We start from the raw sequence: 21,284 nt of genomic DNA on the forward strand, positions 1-21,284 counted from the left end.
AGAAACGACTGAAACTATCTACAAATCCAACGGCATATTAATGGTCATCAATTGCTTCGGGTGAAATTTGTCCTAAGACATCTGTATGCACAATATACAAAACTTTTTCGCTCTTGTGATGCAATCCTTGTGAACAGGACGTTTTTTCAACTTACTCCGCAACACTCGATTTTGAAATCACCACTTTTCATACCCTCAGCAAATTCTGGCAGACGTTTCAAATCAAAATATTTGTTATGTCTCATTTGTAAATTGTCACATTTTTAAAGGAATTTTCAATAGAACAAAGAAAAATTTTCCATACAAACAATTCATTTTCAACTTCAAAAAAAAACAAGATTTAATTAAAAACAAGTTTAAGTTTTTCACTGAAAGAAATATCAACACCAGCCTCTCTAAGTTTTGAGACAGAAATTAAGTTTTATGAGTTATCAGGTACAAATAAAGCGTCCTTTACAACAAATTTTCTTTCAATTTTTCATTGTTCTTCTTAGCGAAAAACTCAACAACCCAGTTTCCTATTATTAAAGAGTGCGCTTTGTTGGCATTGTGAGTTTTGCCAGAAAAGCTTTCTTCCAGGTTAGAAAAAGTACGTTTATCTTTAATCACGTATATTGCCCCAGAGCCAATGAGAAAATCTTGATGTTCAACACAATTCTCACTCGAGGAAACGCTAAAATTTTCCTTTGTCTGCTCTTCCGATACTATATTTAACCTTCTTTGGAATTATTTTTTTGTTCATTTTTCATTGCATGGGATTGAAATTTCTTGTTAGTGAAACAATTATTGGTATTTCGTCCAACTTTTTGCACTCAAAACATGTTATTTTTTATTTGACTTTTTCGTTGTTAGCTTCCTGTCGTTGTGCACGACTGTTTTGCAATAAGCCTTTTCATGTGACAATTAAAAACAAGTTCGATTATTGGCAAAGAAAATGGATTCTGATTTCTTTGTGTTTCTTTCGTTGCGTTTCTCACCTTCAAAATTTGTCAAATCATGTTTAAATTCATCCAAGGTTTTATCTTGATCAATTTTTACCAGAGTACAAAAACTTTCAAATTCACTGGGGTGTTCCTTCAAAAGTACCGATACAAACCTTTCTTCACTTATTGACTCTTCGGCTTCGGATAGGTATAACTGCATGTCATTTGCTCTTGTAATTTAGTCTAATATTTCTATCGTTACAGCCTTATCTCAAATTTGTTAAATCAGATATCAGTTTTTGCAAACGCGGTCTCTCTTTTAAAACTCCTACGCAACACATTCCAGGCTTCAGAGCCTTTTCCCCTATGCGGTCGCAAAATTAAAGCTGACTTTTTTCGAGGCACTGGACAAGTTTATACCAAATGCCTCTCTGTTTTTGTCGGTCGAAAAACTGCTTTCTTTTTCTATCGGCCACGTGAATTTGCTCCTGTGTCGTCCCTCTAAGCGTAGGTATACCCTCTATATATACTAGAAAGCCGTCAAGAATTTTGTTCAACTTGAAATCATAGATTCGTGCCTCAAACTGTTCAGAATAATAGACAAAATCTTCTTCTTTTCGGCTACAGGACAGTTTGTCAATCGTTTTGCTATTCATTTTTAATGTGGTGAATTCTTATTATGTGTTAATTAACACTTGAACTGAAAAATTAAACGTTCAACAAAGTAAAAAAAATTAAAGTTGAAAATCTAATCGCACATTCTTTTACACAACCAACCTAGACCACCAAAATACAGAACACCAAATTTATTATTACTTATTCAGAATTTCAACAAATATAAGCTAATTTTATGAAACGACGTTTTTTTTCTTCCAAAACATCTTATTTTGAGTCGCCAAAGTAACTCAGATTTTGGAAAAACACAAAGTATAAACAAAGTTTTTTAGAGTAATACAATTGACCACAACCGGTCTTTAATGATAGAATTTTTCCACTTTTACTTGAAACTTTTTAATAATAAAGCAGAGCCCGCAAAGAGTTGTCATTAAACAATGTGACCCACTTTAGAAAGGAGTGTTTTTGACGAGAAGCTATATGAACAATTCTGTCTACTGAGTATAAAAGATGACCCATTTTGTTTGAGAACGTAGTACACTTGGCAAATTTAGAGTGGACATTGACCAATATAGCCACTGATTCCCCCACTGCGCCTAAGCACGTTCAGGACGGATCCTCCAGATAATTTCTCAAACACTAACTTAAACTTTTTCCTTACGCACGGGACAACTTTTGCAATATTCTTCAAGCAACCTTTCTATATATCAGGTTTTACTATGATTTAACTAAGTTCAATCATATTGTAGGTTTATATATGTTTCAAATGTTGTACACAAAATTACATGCCCTACAGGGACGCTGACCGGAATCGCTTTTAAATATGGATTTATCTTTTTAAGAAACGGAATCCTTTAATCAACCCTTTTTGTTTCAATCGGCCATTTTTTGTTAAAATACGAGTGATTTTCAAACTCCTGTATTCAACTTTACAAAAATCAAGCATAAAATTAATTTAACAAATTAACAGTTGCAAAGTTCTTAACTCTCCCTCTCTCTCGCTCTCTCTCTCTCACACACACACACACACACACACACACACTCTCTCTCTCTCTCTCTCTCTCTCTCTCTCTCTTTCACTCTATATGTGTGTGTCTTTATCTTTCTCCTTCTCTGTCTCTCTCTCGCTCTTTCTATTTCTCTGTCTTTGTCTCTGAATGACACTCTCTCTGTTGTCCAGGGCACTGTCTCTCTCCCTCTTTGTCACTCTGTCATGCAGGTCACCCCTCTTCATTTTGTGTTGTGTCTCACGTTTCAGTTTTCTGAGCCCATAGCCTATTGGAAAGGTTAGAGGACCACGCAGAATTACGCAGCAGTTTGAAATTTCAATTCTTTATTGTTTGATTACTGGTGGCGAAAATACGTGGTAAATCAGCTTGTATAATTAGTGTAAATTACTTGGCAAAGCTTGATCTAGATGTGTGAAATTTCAGCGCATGTGCCTTCTCACTTTTAACTTTTGAAGTCATGCTGAAGAATAAATTCTATGATAATTTTAAAAGAATACGTTGTTAAGGCATCCTCTTAATTTATAAAGTACAATTGAAAAAATTTAGTCTTTTTAAAAATGTTTTTTCTATTAAGTTTATAACAAAGTTTTAATGGTTTCAGTTAAGGGCCCCTAGCCAGAAATTTTCCAATAAAATTTTGTTTTCATATTCTTCCTTGAACCGTCACTTAAGAAACTGCCGGATTAGGTCTCTAGTCAAACGCCGACAGCTGCTTTGAACTAGATTAAACCGTGTTTCTAGATTAAACCTCGGAAGAATTTTGATGCGTAAAAACAAATTCATGTCTTCCTTAAACAAGGGTTCAAGAAAAATTAGTTGTTCTGTTTTTTGAATTTTTCCAATATTGCTTTAAATCCAATCAACTTATTTCAGAAATTTAATGGCAGACCATCAGCTACTTAAAGAACCGTATCTCGGTTTAGAGAAATAGTGTAAAATTTTGGGTAATTGCGGTAAAAATAAATAATTTCACCTCCAAGGGCCAGCATCCTTTTGCGGTGAATGTGGTGAAAGCGGTGAACTTTTGAAGAGGAGCGGTAAATTAAGCGATGATTTTATTTTCACTGCATTCACAGCAATTTAATTTAATAACAATTTAGAGCTTTGACACTTCGACCTGCAGACGTGCAGGTCCTTTAATGGATTCTAACTTGCATGCCAAGTCATGAGTTGTATTACTTTTTGCGTTTTAACAGAAATGCATTTGACTCAATCTCCGTCAATTTCCGTGAATTCAACTTTTGCCAGATACATAACTTAATTTTCTATTTTTTGTATTGTCTGGGCTCAACAACAAAAATATACAAAGGTTATATTTAATAAACAGAAAACCCGCGAGCATATTGAATTGATTCGACTCGTATTTCGACTCACTTATAATGCTTGCACTTAAATTTTCCGGTTTCGAACGCAAGAATCAAAGAATTGGTATCAAAACCAAATGCAAAACAATGACATTTAAGAAAACAATTTATAAGAACAAAAATAATGTCCAGTTGTGACTTTAAAAGCTGTTTTTCATTAGTTTCTGTTCTTGTATAGTTCCTAAACTTGATTAACCTAGCTCATATATTTTAACTACAGTCTCATATCCGGAAAGATTCGAATTGAACTTAACTGTTATTTAAAAGTAAGTGTTTGAGCTTTATAAGGACACTAAAACCAAGAACAAATTAATGAAATTTAATAGCTTTATATGGCTTTACGTTTTGTGTTTGGCGTCAAATAAATCTGATTTTGTTCAAATTTCACCTGCTGTTTTGTACAGTATTTTCTTTTCACATCAACTTTTCACGCCTAAGAACATAATTAGAGAGCCTTTAATCCGCTATAATTTGTTTAACATGTTTTCAAAAGTCCAACTTTAAATTTACTATTTTCAGGTCTTGATTACTGAACATATAATTTATTCAATTTGACTGTTCACATTGTTTGACTTATAGTCACCGTTTGAAACACGAGTACAATAAAACTCACGCCTACTTTTTCTTTCATTGTGTTTTGTTCATACCTCCAACGCCCACAATTGTAAATAGGCGCCGCAGGATTTGTTTTTTTTTGCAATATTTTGAATTCCTAATGTATCCTTAAGATATGACCTGAAACGTGAAAAATATAATCGATACAAAAGATTATAACCGAGTGAGAACAAAAGCTGAACGTTCATGTGTAAAAAATTTCACTTTCAGTAGAAGTAATTGTTAAGACATTACTTATATTTTTCTTTTGCGTTAAAAAGAACTTATCCATATGCCCTTACGACTGCAACAAATTCAGCGTCATGGTGACCTAGCTCAAAATACATATAACTTAAATTCTTTAAATTGCTAAATGCCTATTTCTAAATGAATCTACTAATATGTAATTCAATTTTCAATTAGCCAGGATAGTCACTTCCTGTTTTTCTATGCAAAGACCTGATGTCAATCAAATCACAAAGTATTTTCTAGTACAATTCTTTGAATTGAACTGGGAACTGATATAGGAATCATCTCAAATGGACCCGAAATAAAATTTAACGTTATAAAGGGATTTCAAAAATTCCTATTTAACATATTCAAAGATCGAAATCATATAAGCTTCTCGTACAAAATCAAGAAATCATATATGATTCTTCCATTTATTCGATATATACGCTTGGATAATTCAACTACGTGTATTAAGGAAAATAAAAACTCTTTTCGCAACCAAATACAGTATTATTGAAATGTGTACCTGTCGGCATCTACTTGATTTGGGAAATAATACAAATTGAATTGAATTGAATTGAATTGAATTTGTTAACCAGCAATACCTTGTTCGATATAACAATTATAATGCTTGGAAGGAAAATCCATATAGCTTTACAGCTAAACTGGTGAGTTTCCTGAAGTGATGAAACATACGGGAAAAGAATATTGAAGATAAAAAAACTCTCATATAACTTTTTTCGAAAAAAAAACTACTAAATTAAGTGCTGTTTTCGACACAATATAGATCAAAAAACTTCTTAATGAATCTTTTTTAATCGCTATGATTTAACTTCTTTTCAGGTAGAAAATTGTTGCTTCAAACAAAGTTATAAGCAATTGCAAAATATCTTATTAGCGACCCTTGGCCTTGTCTCAATGAGTAGCTAGGTAAATGCAGTAGTCCCCTCGATTAGTTCCTTGTGTGATGACTGGCTTCTGGTAACGCTAAATCCAGTCCAGGAAAGGTACATACATTTTTTTTACAAAATAATGCCGTAACATGCACTTAACATACTGTCGCTAAAGTAATTTGTCCAAATGTCGCTAATTTTGTCGTTTTCGTTTTATTTTGTCAAAATGTCGCTAATGGTGTCCTTTTTTCTTTTAAAGAAAAAGAAAAAAAACATTTTTTTGCTGTTGTATGTATATTTGTTGACGTAGCCAATTTGACGTCGCCGCATTTCCATTATTAACAATCAATACTGAATGTTGCTTTAAGCATAGAAGTTGAAGATCATCAACATCGTTTTTTGAAAACGTTTTATGTGATTTTAAAATCAGGCCTGCAAATTTTGAAGGAAACTTTTCTCATTTATTTGATCTATAGGCTCAAGGATTTGTGAAAAAAATTATCAATATTTGCCGATTGATTCTATTGTTATTATGTAGTCCGTTGTAATTCCTTTTTTCTAATTGTCCAAGCGCAATTTTCTTCATTTAAAATTAGGCCCTTTTGTTTTACTCAATTTTCAACTTCCTTTTAATCGCTCGTAAAATTTGCGTCTTCAAATGTTTTTTAATGTTTTAATGAGATCATCGTGAGCAAATAGAAGAAAAATAGATTGCTTATAAACTTCTGGTAAAACTTTACTAATATTACTGAACGAAAGAGCCTGGGACAGAGCCTTGTGGAATACCCATTTTCATTTATTTGAAGTTTTTTTGTCATCTAGTTCAAAGTTACGTAAGATATTATTAAAACTGTTTCTAGAAAACTGTTCATTGTACCCCCAAATCCTAATAAACGTAATTTATGTAACAGGAACCGAGGGTTAACTTTGTCGAAGATGTTTTGAAATCAAGAGAACAAGACACGCCACAGTTTTTTGAATTAATTTTTTTCCTTATAAAATCAGCTATCATCAGAATGGCGTTGGTAGTTGATTTTTTTAGTAGAAACCAAACTGTCAACACAAATCAGTTTATATTGGTTTATTTAAGAAATGCTTCTTTTGTTGCAGTTTCATTTTCTGAAACATTATTCAAACTAAAGAAATTAAACTAATAGGGCGATAGTTCGTTGCCACCTCTTCAGGGCACCCGCTTTTAAAAAGTAATTCAAATTTTCAATAAGGGAAAAATTTGATTATAGAGAATAAGAGTCAAACGCTAAACGAAAGATTTCTAACGAATCGATGGACAAGCGGCGTGCTTTGCGAGCAGCTGATCTGATCCTTTTTTTCTCATCATTCTTCAGTGAACTTATTGTGAAATGAGATGTGACCTGAAATAATTAGCGAAAAAAAGTCTCAAAGTTTAGTCTGTGAGCAATTTTCACAGATTATTAACAAATGTTAGAAAGGAGCCTTTTCATCTTTTATTAAAATTCTTAACCATTTTTTTAATAACGTGAACCATGCAAGTCATTTGAGCTGGTATGGCTACTAGGAAAAAAAGTCACAGGAACCGAGGGTTAACTTTATCGAAGATTAGTAGAAACCAAACTGTCAACACAAATCAGTTTATATTGGTTTATTTAAGAAATGCGTCTTTTGTTGCAGTTTCATTTTCTGGAACATTATTCAAACTAAAGAAATTAAACTAATAGGGCGATAGTTCGTTGCCACCTCTTCAGTGCACCCGCTTTTAAAAAGTGTTTCAAATTTTCAATTAAGGAAAAATTGGATTATAGGGAATAAGAGATTCATTGATAAGAGAATCATTGAAAAATTTGCACAGTAACGGATTGATAAGTTTTGCAAAGTTTTTTTAAAACTTTATTGCTGACGCGTAGGTATTGTGTACCTTTTTTTCTCCAATGTTAGCGAAAAATATTTGAAACTGTTGACAGCCGTACTGGCGTTTTAAAATATTCTGATTTGAAATAACCATCTACTTTTCAATGCTGTTGCTATTTGTACTCAATCGTCTCCTATAGTCTAGGTTAAATTACTTGTAACCAAGTTGCTATGGTGAAAATATTTCTCGCGCTTAGCATAGAGTTTCTATTTGAGTTCATCGTACTTTCTAATTTGTATTTTCAAAATCTTTGAAAGCCATACTTTTTTTGTTGTCAAATTTTTTCATGGAGAAACTTGATCAAATACTTTTGTAATATTTTTTTTGAATTTTTGAACAATCTTATTTTTGCATCTGGAAGATCACAATGGCTGTTTTTTTTTTTCAATTTTCGTAATCAAGTTAAAATAATTAAATGAATCGCGTTTGATCAATTTGGAGCCTAATTATTTAATGCACAAAAAGTTTTTAGCCAGTTTTCGTTTTTCTGTTAATGGAATTAGCAAAATGAAAGGAAAAGTGATCGCTTATCATGTCTTGAACTCTGTAATCTGTGACATATTCATTTGAAATGCAGTGATCAAAACATGTTTCAAATGTTTTGTTACTCTTGTAGGAATTGGATTTAATACTTGTAACCCGTAACTTGAAATCAAGACTAATTAACGTTAAAATTTGCCTTGTCTCTATAAATGTTCAATTTGAAGTCACCGCATATGGACAGGGAATCATTCGTTTTCAATATTTCAGCCAAATATTTGTCCAACTTTTCATTAAAAAAATCTTACATTGCCTGATTGTGGGCTGTAAATGGAACATAAAAGGTAGGACCATTTAGGTTGCCTATGTTCACAGCTTGTGCTCCGAATTCCAAACTAACTTCATGTTTTCGTTTTGCTCGTTTTACGAAAAACGCTACTCCACGTCCTCTTTTTGTTCTCTTTTTTGTACTGAGGAGTTTCTCATAACCATCAATATAATATATTTTTGTTGTAATTTTTGGATAGCCAAGTTTCAATTGGAGCAACTGCGAGCGTTGCAGACTCAAGTTGTTGCATAAGAAGCGTTAATTGGTCTTGATGGCATTGTAATAATGTATAGGAGGCTATTAGGGAAAGATTTCATCACCTGCTTGCTTTCGAGTCACTTCTAGTGTTATTATAGGACAGTGCCACGAGCAAAACTAACTGTGTTCACAATTAGAAAAAACCACTGCTGCTCTGAAATGCCATACTTTTTTCTCGAATCGTCATGTACTTCATCGCATTTCTATTATCTATCGGGATTTTTATGTGATAGACCTCGTAAAAAATCCGACTTTTTTTCCTCATCATCCGCCATATATTTTAGTTGATTTATCAGACTGCTTTCGTTGCTTGGTCTCAAAGTACAGACTTTTTTCCGGAGGATTTGGTTTGAGCCTCCATGAATTGTAGCTGAAGCAAAAGATTAGATAAGATCGAAATGAAGAGGACTTCTTTTTTTCTTGAACTTAATTTTCTTTTGCCGCTAATTGTCAATGAAGGTTGCTTTGATAGTTTTCATAGGACGTCAAAAATTTCTATAATGGCACGAGCAATCCTTTTTCGCCACGTGCATTGAAGTTCGCCGTTCAAATGGTCCTTCAAATTCCACATAATTTTTCCTGTTCCATACTCTGCTTTCCAAAGAGAACATTTTAAACGTTGCTATGATGGCGGTGGCTGCCTTGTATCCCAAATTCGGTCCAATTCGTGACATGCCGTGTGGCCCTGATGGCCGGCCCATGGACACCCCCAAGGCTTTCGTAATGATATAAATAACATCGGTAATAATATGGTTACTATTTCAGCCAAATATTTGTCCAACTTTTCATTAAAAAATCTTACATTGCCTGATTGTGGGCTGTAAATGGAACATAAAAGGTAGGACCATTTAGGTTGCCTATGTTCACAGCTTGTGCTCCGAATTCCAAACTAACTTCATTTTTTCGTTTTGCTCGTTTTTAGGAAAAACGCTACTCCACGTCCTCTTTTTGTTCTCTTTTTTGTACTGAGGAGTTTCTCATAACCATCAATATAATATCTTTTTGTTGTAATTTTTGGATAGCCAAGTTTCAATTGGAGCAACTGCGAGCGTTGCAGACTCAAGTTGTTGCGTAAGAAGCGTTAATTGGTCATGATGGCATTGTAATAATGTATAGGAGGCTATTAGGGAAAGATTTCATCACCTGCTTGCTTTCGAGTCACTTCTAGTGTTATTATAGGACAGTGCCACGAGCAAAGCTAACTGTGTTCACAATTAGAAAAAACCACTGCTGCTCTGAAATGCCATACTTTTTTCCCGAATCGTCATGTACTTCATCGCATTTCTATTATCTATCGGGATTTTTATGTGATAGACCTCGTAAAAAATCCGACTTTTTTTCCTCATCATCCGCCATATATTTTAGTTGATTTATCAGACTGCTTTCGTTGCTTGGTCTCAAAGTACAGACTTTTTTCCGGAGGATTTGGTTTGAGCCTCCATGAATTGTAGCTGAAGCAAAAGATTAGATAAGATCGAAATGAAGAGGACTTCTTTTTTTCTTGAACTTAATTTTCTTTTGCCGCTAATTGTCAATGAAGGTTGCTTTGATAGTTTTCATAGGACGTCAAAAGTTTCTATAATGGCACGAGCAATCCCTTTTCGCCACGTGCATTGAAGTTCGCCGTTCAAATGGTCCTTCAAATTCCACATAATTTTTCCTGTTCCATACTCTGCTTTCCAAAGAGAACATTTTAAACGTTGCTATGATGGCGGTGGCTGCCTTGTATCCCAAATTCGGTCCAATTCGTGACATGCCGTGTGGCCCTGATGGCCGGCCCATGGACACCCCCAAGGCTTTCGTAATGATATAAATAACATCGGTAATAATATGGTTACTAGTAAGAGATAAATTGCCAAAAATTATTGTATCTGTTGACTGGTTTTGCTCAATTTTATTAGTTATAGTATTTTATTACACTTAATCTGAATAGCATTAATTAATTTCTTCAATAGTTCTTTAAATGATGGCAGACCAGATTTTTTCAGGATTCGTGAGACATAATCTTTAAACGCTAAACGAAAGATTTCTAACGAATCGATGGACAAACGGCGTGCTTTGCAAGCAACCCTTCTTTTTTTCTCATCATTCTTCCGTGACCTTATTGTGAATAGAGATCTGACCTGATATAATTACTGAAAAATGTCTCAAAGTTTAGATGATAGCGTAGTCTGTGTGCAATTTTCACAGATTATTAACAAATGTTAGAAGGGAGCCTCTTCATCTTTTATTAAAATTCTTAACCAATTTTTTTTGATTAACGGGAACGATGCAAGTCATTTCAGCTTGTATGGCTATTAGGAAAAAAGTCTCAGCATTTTAATGATCGCAGATTCAATATGCAATTTTTTGATTTGATTGTTTTTATTAGCTAATGCAACAAGAGCTCGTTAAACATCCGTTCAAATTTTGCATGTTCATTTTATGAGTGCCTCGAAATCAATGAAATTGTATGTAACCTTGTTTTATTAACAGAAATCAAATAGGACCCTGTTTTCAATCAAGGAAGGTTGCATTATGAGCAATGCGGGATGTTTTCTGACAAGAATGACAAAAATTTTACAACAGATATTTTCAAATAAAAATTTTGACTCACCTTTTCGAAAAACAGAAATTTGGGGTCGCGGTTTAAACTTCGATCGGAACCCTTCAAACTTCAAGCGACATATTTAAAAATTTTAGTTTTTCTAGGTATTTCTATGCAAGCTCAAAAACACAATGTTTGAAAAAACAGGTTCACTTAAAATTTTTTGTGTTGGATTTACTGTATTTTACCCAGCTCCCGTTATGATTAAAAAAATCAATATTTTATCAGTAAGAACTTAAGAATTAAAGGCATTGTATGACCATAAGGCGCTCTCTGGAAATTTAGTTCAAAAACGTAAAAGCTTTTATTTATTATAAGTAAAAGAACAAAATATTGAAGCAGCCAAACTTTTTTGCGACATTTTCATTTGCTTGGTGAACATGAGGTGCAAAATTAGTTAAAGTCACATCTTTTCTGGGGGAGCGTACCCTATTGATTTTCTGTAAAAAAAAGTATCGGATTTCCTAGCATGTCTCCCTAATTATGCTCTGTCTGCTTTCTGTCTCCTTTCTTCGTTGTTTTGTATATACATATATGCAACTTGACTCTCGGTATTTAATTTTTTATCATTTTGGGCACTGAAACACGGGAGAAAAGATAACCATATGAATCTAGAACTGAATGAGATATTTTTACGCGTTTTTTGTTTCTGATGTGTTTTTAAATGATAGGTTCGCGTTGCTTAATTAGAATCGTCAATGAAGCGCAAACACTTCAGTTCCGCCATTATATTTTTTTTTATCACTTTGGATTTATTTTTCCTTCTTACGCATTATGCGGTATAGTGAATGAAAAACTTTATTTTAATGTACCATTAATTGGCATATGGAACGTCAAATTGTCTCATTTATCCCTCAAGTGTTGTTATTTCTCAACTAAACAAACTTAACAAACAAGCAATAAATGCATTTCCCATTTCTACATATACTTTACGGTTAACTTACAATTATTGATCAAAAACGCCTCAAACAATTCAATTTTTGTTCAGCTGTAATTTTTTCTTTATTTTCAACGCGTGCGTTATAATGGGTAATGCTACTTTATGGCAGAAAAAATTCGACTAAACCTTGTTGCATAAATTTTGCCCGCGTTTTTTTAGAACTGAATAGAAATTTTTAAAAAATGAATAATAGCTAAAGCCGATCATTCTAATTCATTCCTTTGATTTTTTCTACGAAATGGGACTAGTGTAATTTTGAGTAAACTAACATGTAATTCTGCATTCCAGACAAATACGAGCTGCATAATTGCTTTTTGATGAAAAAGAGAAGGATTTTCAAGCTGGACTATTCTTAAACGGATTTATATTGGGGAAGATTAACTAAAGCTTTTAAAAACGTTTTCAGATGTCCATACCTTACTTTCTTTGAACTAACTCCGAATTATTTCATGCGTAGACCCATATTTTTACTTATGTTAATGCTGCGCATTTCATCAAATTTTCCTTGAAGTTGCATATTTTTGATCTTGCGATATACCTGGGGAGGTATAGGCAGGTTATAATTACGAGAACTGCATATAAACTTAATGCTGGACTTACATCCCGAGCCTTTAATTAGTTCTCAGGTGTATTCCTTTGATATTTTACCTGACGCTGATTGGGTACTGAAGAACAATCAATCTCACTTCTTGACAGACTCAACTATGCAGGTTAACTTTAGAGGATGATAATTAGTGAGCTCAGTTGTGACAAACAAAATGAGATCGAATTCATCAGACACAAGTTTTAATTTTCATTAAAGCTTTCATAATTTATACTAATAAATGCCAAATATTGCCTTCTTACTGATATAAACAGCAACGTGTAAAAATGAGAGGAAATTTTTTGTATTTAAATATGATTCAGGTTTTCCACTTCGTAAATCCACGACCTTCTTTTTATAATTGTTCCACTGCCGGTTACTGAAATTAAGTTTTTAATTTATCTACTGCTACCAACTAAAGCAAAGGCTAAACCGAACCCTCCGTACGATTCCTTAGGGCATATTTCGTAATCGCTGAGCTCTCGGGCTGATCACCCATAGTATTTCAGTTATGAATCTGCCTATTTCAATATTAACTTGTAAAACCAGTACTGAATCTGCTTGTTTACATCAAATAACAAATTGTCATTCTGTTCCAAAATGAGCCAGAACAAATATTTAGACTGTTTAAGGTTGTTCCATATTAAAAAACAGTACTGTCAAAATTTCGGAAATGCTGAAACTTCTTGAGCATGTCAAAAAAGCATGCAAAATGCACGCATTTTGTAAGGACAAGCCACCAGTTAAAACATCTGCATACATATACTGCAAACTGAGTACTTGATGCTGCTGACACTGAAGCCGGATACTCATACGGGCCGAAACGAGTGCCTTCAGCGTGCGTTCGGCGTGCGTCTGTGGGTGCGTGAGTGTGTTGTAGTATGATGTGAATACGACTGCGGTGCGATGGAGTACGGCATGAATATGCCTGTGGTGTGATGGAGTATGGTGTGAAAATGCCTGGCATGTGATGTAAAGTCAGCGCTGAAACAAGCTATAAACAGTGTATTTTAGGCTGACAATCAGGGCTCAAACAATTTTAAAACAGAATGTTTTTAGGCAGACAGAAGTTATGCAACAATTTTGATTAGGCTGATAATTGCATGATCATATTTAGCAACAGATCAAAATCAGGTTGAAATCAGAAGTAAAATATTACTCTGATATAGAATTTTCAGTGCATATTTTGACTTGAACAGAATATGAACAAGTGTAAACGTTTCTGGATTTACAACGGTTTAGTACTGAAATGCTCTGTGTTTTCAGCACGGGCTATTCTTTTTGATTATCAACAAAGTCATCCTGTTGTGTTCTTTCACGTGTCCCGCGTCCTCGCACCTATTTGCCTAGCTTTTTGTCATTTCACCCTAATTTTTGTCCCTTTGTCATTTTACCCGGTTTTTAATATTCCATAATATTCCATAATACTCCATATAATCGGTACCTTGAACATTGTTGTTATAATCATTAGCATAAAACATTGGTTAAAACATTGGTTTAAAAAGAGACTGAGTTGTTGCTGGTCTCAGACAAACTCACCAGTCGAGATGCAAAGCGGAGTGCTTTGCACATTGATTCAGTATTTGTATGATCATTTTATTGAGCCAGTAATTTTTATGAATAATGTTTTGGCATTTTCGGAGCCTTTTTTTCTAAAGTTTCTAAGTGTTTTTTCCAGCTCCCAACTGATTGTCAACTTTTATGCCAGTCAGCTTGAAATCAGACATAAACTCACAATTTTTATTGAAACAACAGAATTGACTGTGACTAGAGTAAACTCAGAATAGAGCTCTGAATTTTATCGCTAATTGCCTTATTAGTGCCGCGATAAAAAAAAACTCTGGCCATAGTAAAAATCGTTACAAAATTTCTATGGTTCAGTACTGATATTTATTGCGCGGTTCTGAATGATAAAAGAACTGGCAATTAGCTTCTTTACATTCACAGCAGACATTGATGTCCACTTCGGTAATCATTCAAAACCTTTTCAATCAGTCGGGCAAAAAAAAGAAATAAAAGTAACCGACAAAACTCTTTTGTCTTTAAAAAAAATTAATAACAGTTTCTTAAAATATTTTTCAAATTTTAGCGAAATTAGCAAAATTTTAGTCAAAATTTCCGGAAATTATGAATAAAATCAACGGAATTCATTTTCTTTTCTCAATAGTTTAAACCTCGATAACTCCCCAAAAAACGAAAATCAAAGAAATCTTTTTAAATCCATATTTTACGCTGGGCAAGCTTTCTAAAGATACCACTCTCGACTCTCTACGATGAATATATCGATCGGCCAAAATTGTCTGATCAAATAAAAAAACCCATTTGAGTATATCGCTCCTTCCCCCTCCTTCAAGAGGTGTCGGAACAATAAATGTCAAAAAAATCAAAATTGCACTCCAGAACAAGACAAAGTAACGGGATTTCTATTTTCGTTTCTAGAAAAATTTTAAGACCCTCAGAAACGGACCGAACTCAATTGTGCAAGCTAAAATTAAAATGAGAACTTCGAGGTGCGGTAAGTCTTCAGAAAAAGTTTTTCAAGAATTCATTTTTTTCAAAAAATCATCTGTACCAAAAGTGTACTAAATATTCAAACACTTGGTTTTCTGTTGCCGTTTTCGTTGCCTGATTTCTTTTGTTATGATTCATTATTATATATTTTGCATCTAAAAAGATATTTTCGCAGTAAATTATATGATATGTCAACAAAATGCTCGAGGCCTACCTATCCACCTAACTTTACAGATTGTGGTTTTCGGATCACGTGCTAATTTTACAGCTCGGCAAATTGGGAGCCCAGGATGACTTTTACTCTGCATGACCTAGCAGGTTGTTGGAGACGTCGAACATCCTTGTTGCATGTCCTAAAAGCCAAATTTGTCTAAGAGTCCACTCCACCTGTGCCGAAACGATATGGTTTACGACTAGGTTGGGTTCTGGATTGAAACATTTCCGTTCAGAGTTGGCACGTACTTTCAAACCACCATCTTCCATATTGCTTTCAGTTATTGTCCTAATCTGTGTCCACTGTTTTCTTCTTCAAGAAATGGTTCTCGTTGAATACTCAAGCTTGTTTATTAGGGATATGTCGACCAATCAAGATGTGATTTTAGCGGAACCTAATCTCGTGGTTGCTTCTTATGGGTTAGCGGAACCTCGTCTCGTGGTTGCTTCTTATATGCGTCAAAGGGCGCATTTTGACTGAAAACTCTGTTTCCGTGACGATTGTGGAAAATACATCTCAAGTAGATTTGACGGGACCAAGCTCCGGAGGAGGAGCTATTTTCACTAATTTTACCAGCCTGTCTCTTACGCCACAAATTGAAGAGCAGAAAGTAAGTGTCCAAGCATTATTCGACTGACTGGTCTATCAAAATGTTTCTGTTGAAGTCGTGGTCCATTTGCAGATTGTTTCGGCTTATATGCTTCTTGACTCCAACAAAAAAAGCTGCTTCCGTTTATAACAGGGAACGGCCAGGTAAAGAATCTGTGTATCTGTGTCAATCAAATTGCTGACTGTTAGGATGTTTTGATGAGTTACCTTGAGCCAAGCTAAAAGTTGCATATTCTTACTCATTTAGTCAGACAAGATTTTGTTGTCCTATGTTTCTTTTAATTTTATATGATGATTTGATCATAGTTACATTGAGAACAGTAAGTTTTATTATCATTAACAATTGGCAATGCTTTGAGTAGTCACCACGAAATCAATTAATTTTGACTACAGCAACAGAATGACAACTTTGAACGACTCGGAAATATTTCAAAATTTTTTAATGCACACTATTTGGCATAATTGTTTCTGTGCTACAGCATTTTTATGTAATAGAAAAAAGAAATAATTCGTGGAAGGTAGGAAGTTTGAAAAGTTAAGATTTTTTCTACGGGAAAAGAACAAATAATGTAAAATCTTGACTGATATGCGTTTTTTAGAATTTCCCTTAGTGCGGGGAACTATATGCTCAACAAAGTTTTATTGTGTTGACAACTTTGATTGGTCTTTTATATTGATTTAGAACGTTTGTAGTGATAGCATTACAACGCCCTTGCAGTTTAAATTATTCTTTTTGTAAATAAAACTTGTTAACATTTCTAGTTCTCATATCAGTTGTGCATTTTGGAACACATTTCCCTTTTTGAAAAAAAACTTTTACTGCCATGCCATCTTCACTGTTCCTCATAATGATTCAGGAATAATTTCAAGTGTTTTTATATCTCAACAGCCATACAAATTGGTGACCACTTGAAAAACAGGTCTTCAAGCTGTTTTTTTTGCGGTACAGTCGTCTCTTGGATTGATTAAAAGTTGCCGCAAAATTTTTGTCTTCTCTAGCGGTTGACTTTTTCAAAAATAATGGAAAGTCATTATTTCAATTAATGCTTATTTTTTGACAGTTCCTGAATGTTTATGGAAGTGTGAATTTGAGTATTTAGTTCCGTGCTTTTCAGTATAAAGTTCCTCCCCCCTCAAAAGGGGTCGGAACAATAAAATTCAAAAAAAATCAAAATTGCACTCCAGAACACGACAAAGTAACAGTAGGATTGCTATTTTCGTTTCCAGAAAAATTTTGAGACCCTCAGAAACGGACCGAACTCAATTGAGCCAGCTAAAATTAAAATGAGAATTTCGAGGTGCGGTAAGTCTTCAGAAAAGTTTTTCAAGAACTCATTTGTTTCAAAAAATCATCTGTATCATAAGTGTACTAATTATTCAAACACTTGGTTTTCTGTTGCCGTTTTTGTTCCCTGACTTCTTTTGTTATGATTCAATATTATATATTTTGCATCTAAAAAAATATTTTCGCAGTAAATAACATGATATGTCAACAAAATGCTCGAGGCCTACTTAACCACCTAACTTTACAGGTTTTGGTTTTAGGATCACGTGCTAATTTTACAGCTCGGCGAATTAGGAGACCAAGGATTACTTTTACTCTACATAACCTAGCAGGTTGTCGGAGATGACGAACATCCTTGTCGCATGTCCTAAAAGCCAAATTGGTCTCGCAGTTCACTCCACCAGTGCCGAAACGATACCGTTCACTTCTAGGTTGGATTCTGGACTGAAACATTTCGTATGGCGTTCAGAGTTGGCACGTACTTTCAAAGCAGCATCTTCCATATTGCTTTCAGTTATCGTCTTATCTGTGTCCAATTTTTTCGTTTTCAAGGAATGTTTCTCGTTGAGTACTCAAGCTGGTTTGTTAGGGAGGTGTCGACCAATCAAGATGTGCTTTTAGCGGAACCTCGTCTAGTGGTTGCTTTTTTCATGTGCGTCAAATCGCGCTTATTGACGAAAAATTCTGTTTCCGTGACGATGGTAGAAAATACATCTCAAGTAGATTTGAAGGAACCAAGCTCCGGAGGAGGAGCTATTTTCACTAATTTTACCAGCCTGTCCCTTACTCCACCAAATTGAAGAGCAGAAAGTAAGTGTCCAAGCATTATTCGACTGACTGGTCTATCAAAGTGTTTCTGTTGAAGTAGTGGTCCATTTGCAGATTGTTTTGGCTTATACGCTTCTTGACTCCAACAAAAAAAGCTGCTTCCGTTTATAACAGGGAACGGCCAGGTAAAGAATCTGTGTATCTGTGTCAATCAAATTGCTGACTGCTAGGATGTTTTGATGAGTTACCTTGAGCCAAGCTAAAAGTTGCATATTCTTACTCGTTTAGTCAGACATGATTTTGTTGTCCTATGTTTTTTTTTAATTTTCTATGATGATTTGATCATAGTTACATTGAGAACAGTAAATTTTATTATCATTAACAGCTGGCAATGTTTTGAGTAGTCACCACAAAATCAATTAATTTTGACTACAGCAACAGAATAACAACTTTGAACAACTGGGAAATATATCAAAATTTTTTTAATGCACACTATTTGGCATAATTGTTTCTGTGCTACAGCATTTTTGTGTAAAAGAAAAAAGTAAAAAGAACAATTTGTGGAAGGTAGGAAGTTTAAAAAGTTAAGATTTTTTCTACGGGAAAAGAACAAATATTGTAAAATCTTGACTGATATGAGCTTTTTAGAATTTCACTTAGTGCGGGGAACTATATGCTCAACAAGGTTTTTTGTTTTGTCAAATTTGGCCGATCTTTTTTATTGATGTAGAACGTTTGTAGTGATAGCATTAGAACACCTTTGCAGTTTAATTTATTCTTTTTGTATTTAAAACTTGTTAACATTTTCTATTTTTTAAATCAGTGGTGCATTTTGAACACATGACATTTGAATTTTTCCTTTTTCGAAAAAAACTTTACTGGCATGCCAACTTCACTGTTCCTCATATTGATTCAGGAATCATTTCAAGTGTTTTTATATCTCAACAGCCATACAGATTGGTGACCATGTGAAAAACAGGTCTTCAAGCTCTTTTCTTGCGGTACAGTCTTTTCGTGGATTGATTAAAATTGCCGCAAATTTTATTTTCTCTAGCGGTTGATGTTTTCAATCATAATGTAAAATCGTTATTTCAATTAATGCTTATTTTTTCGACAGCTGCTAAACGTTTATGGAAGAGTCAATTTGTCTCAGAACATTGGCTGGGCTTGATTTTGTTTGGCTCTACTGAAAGCTTATCCAGCTTTAAAGTGCGAATATTTTTTCTTTGCCTTCAAACACTTTTTAAAGAGTCTGCACATTATGTGAATACTAAGGTTACTGATCCCCCTTGTTATTCACTACCCTAAAATCTTTTTGCTGAATTAATAGCAATCCTAAAATCAAGGAAGTGATTTGTTTTTATTGTAGAAATTCACTGGTTTTGAAAAAAGAGCGATAAAATAGTTTTTTGAAAAGCTGAAGTAAGTAAGATTTGTGGACCTTTTTATTGTTGTGAAACAATGTTATTCAAGCTAGTTTCTCTAATATTGATTGTAAAACAGTACCTGCTTGTAGCATGAATCCTAACAAAGCACCTAGACTAAAATGGCGTGTCCTTGTGCCCTGAACGAAGAAAAAAATTTTTTGGAATTCATTCGAGCTCATATTTTAGAAAGTAAAAACTTTGTAGATACCTCATTCAAAATTGCAACAAAACAGTAATTGTCTGTATCCCATGACTGTTTGGTACATTTCAAATAAATTTTATTATACCAGTTAATATACATATCAAGAGAAATTCTTCAAAATTGGACATGTTTTTAATTTAATTTTTTTTCAATCAATTTTTCAGCATTCTGTTTGTTGTGCCTTTCTCAACTGCAGTTCGATTCCGTTACTTCTTCAGCAATTTCATCCACTCTGTATCAACTCTTATAACTGTATAAGACTGGGTAGAATCATATGTGCCGGAAAACGTCAAAACGGTGCTCCTTCTTGTGAGTGGCATCGTTAGAATACCCGTCCAACGTAGAATACATAATTGAAATTATTTTTTTCCAATTTTGTATTTTCCAACTTTCGTTGTTTCGTTCACATTTTCCTTATTTTTTATCACGAACTTTTTATACCAAATTTGCTGAAAAACTTATCGAAGCTTAAAATTGTTATCGATGTTGTTGTTGGTTTTAATTCTAAAGATAGAAGAGTGTTCTTAAAGAGTTTATCCCCATTTTTTTACTGAAATTTATGCTAAATGTTTCAATATTCAGCCTTTGTCACCTAAACTGGTAACACAATCTTCCCTAACTCCAAAAAGAATAGTTTGCGCTTCCTTTCAGCGTCTTTTTGAATTAAAATATTGCGTACTTGAGTGTTTATCTTGATAAATATCCAAAATGCATCATTTGTTTTTTGTATATTGAAATTTTTGTCAAATTCTTCACGTCATTTATTGGAACACTTACGAGTTCTTAATGGACGAACAGCAAAATCAAGGCTAATTTTGTCTAATCGTTTTTTTTTTCGCAGTCTAAAAATAATATGGATTATAATCGTTTGCAGTCCTGTTTAAAAAACATTTTTGAATTTTTTGTTTTTTAATGTTACTTACAGAGCACAACAATTCAATTGAACGCTTACTATTGACAAGTCCAACTGCTTTCCTAAAGAGTTTCAAAACGAAATTTATCTGGTTTTTTCAGTCGAATTCAAAACAGACAATGGATTATCTCGCTTAGCCACTTTTTTCTCCATTTTTCTGTCAAAATTTTGCTGAAAATCAGAGTAGACAGGTCGCATTTTCTTTTTCATTGCTGAAAATTTGTTTTTTGCGGTACTGCGTTTTATGTAATGATTTTGGATTTCATACAAGTTCTCGCAAAAAAATTTTCAGTTTTTTTTTAATTTTCCAAATTTTTTAGGTTTTTTTTTACTCGTGAGAAAATGTCAACATATTTAAGGAATAATTTATGGTTTTAACAGCCTCGACACCATCTTCCAGCAGAACTCATTCGATTTTTTTTTGTCTGAATTTGCCGTGTTTTTCGTAGGCATTAATTGCAGTTATTGGCGGCTTTCTGCAGAAACTATTTGCTGCTTTCATTTGATAATTTAAGTCTCATGAATTTGAAATTAAGTGTTTTTGCAATAAACAAGTGTTTTTATTTTTGCACTCTACCTTTCTATTTTATCTACTTGTTACTTGGTGTTAATAAATACAGGTTCCATATCACAATATTGGTGTTGAAGAAAGACACAATTG

The 21,284-nt window shown here is 33.8% G+C and overlaps 1 protein-coding gene across 2 annotated transcripts in view; it reads left to right on the top strand.

Annotated features, from left to right (window-relative positions):
- LOC142345729 (uncharacterized) overlaps positions 1-21,284 on the top strand; it is a 99,853-nt gene that overhangs the window by 14,630 nt on the left and 63,939 nt on the right. Inside the window, exon 1 of one of the 2 annotated variants that reach the window (XM_075398014.1) lies at positions 11,949-12,821. The exons of the other annotated variant lie outside the window; for it this stretch is intronic. Within the exon in view, the coding sequence (XP_075254129.1) occupies positions 12,699-12,821 (123 nt within the window). The 5' untranslated portion in view covers positions 11,949-12,698. Of the gene's footprint in view, positions 1-11,948; positions 12,822-21,284 lie in introns of those variants that run through there. 2 annotated transcript variants of the gene reach the window in all.

This window comes from Convolutriloba macropyga, chromosome 9, assembly GCF_964194025.1.
Source record: "Convolutriloba macropyga chromosome 9, txConMacr16.3, whole genome shotgun sequence".
Lineage (NCBI taxonomy): Eukaryota > Metazoa > Xenacoelomorpha > Acoela > Convolutidae > Convolutriloba > Convolutriloba macropyga.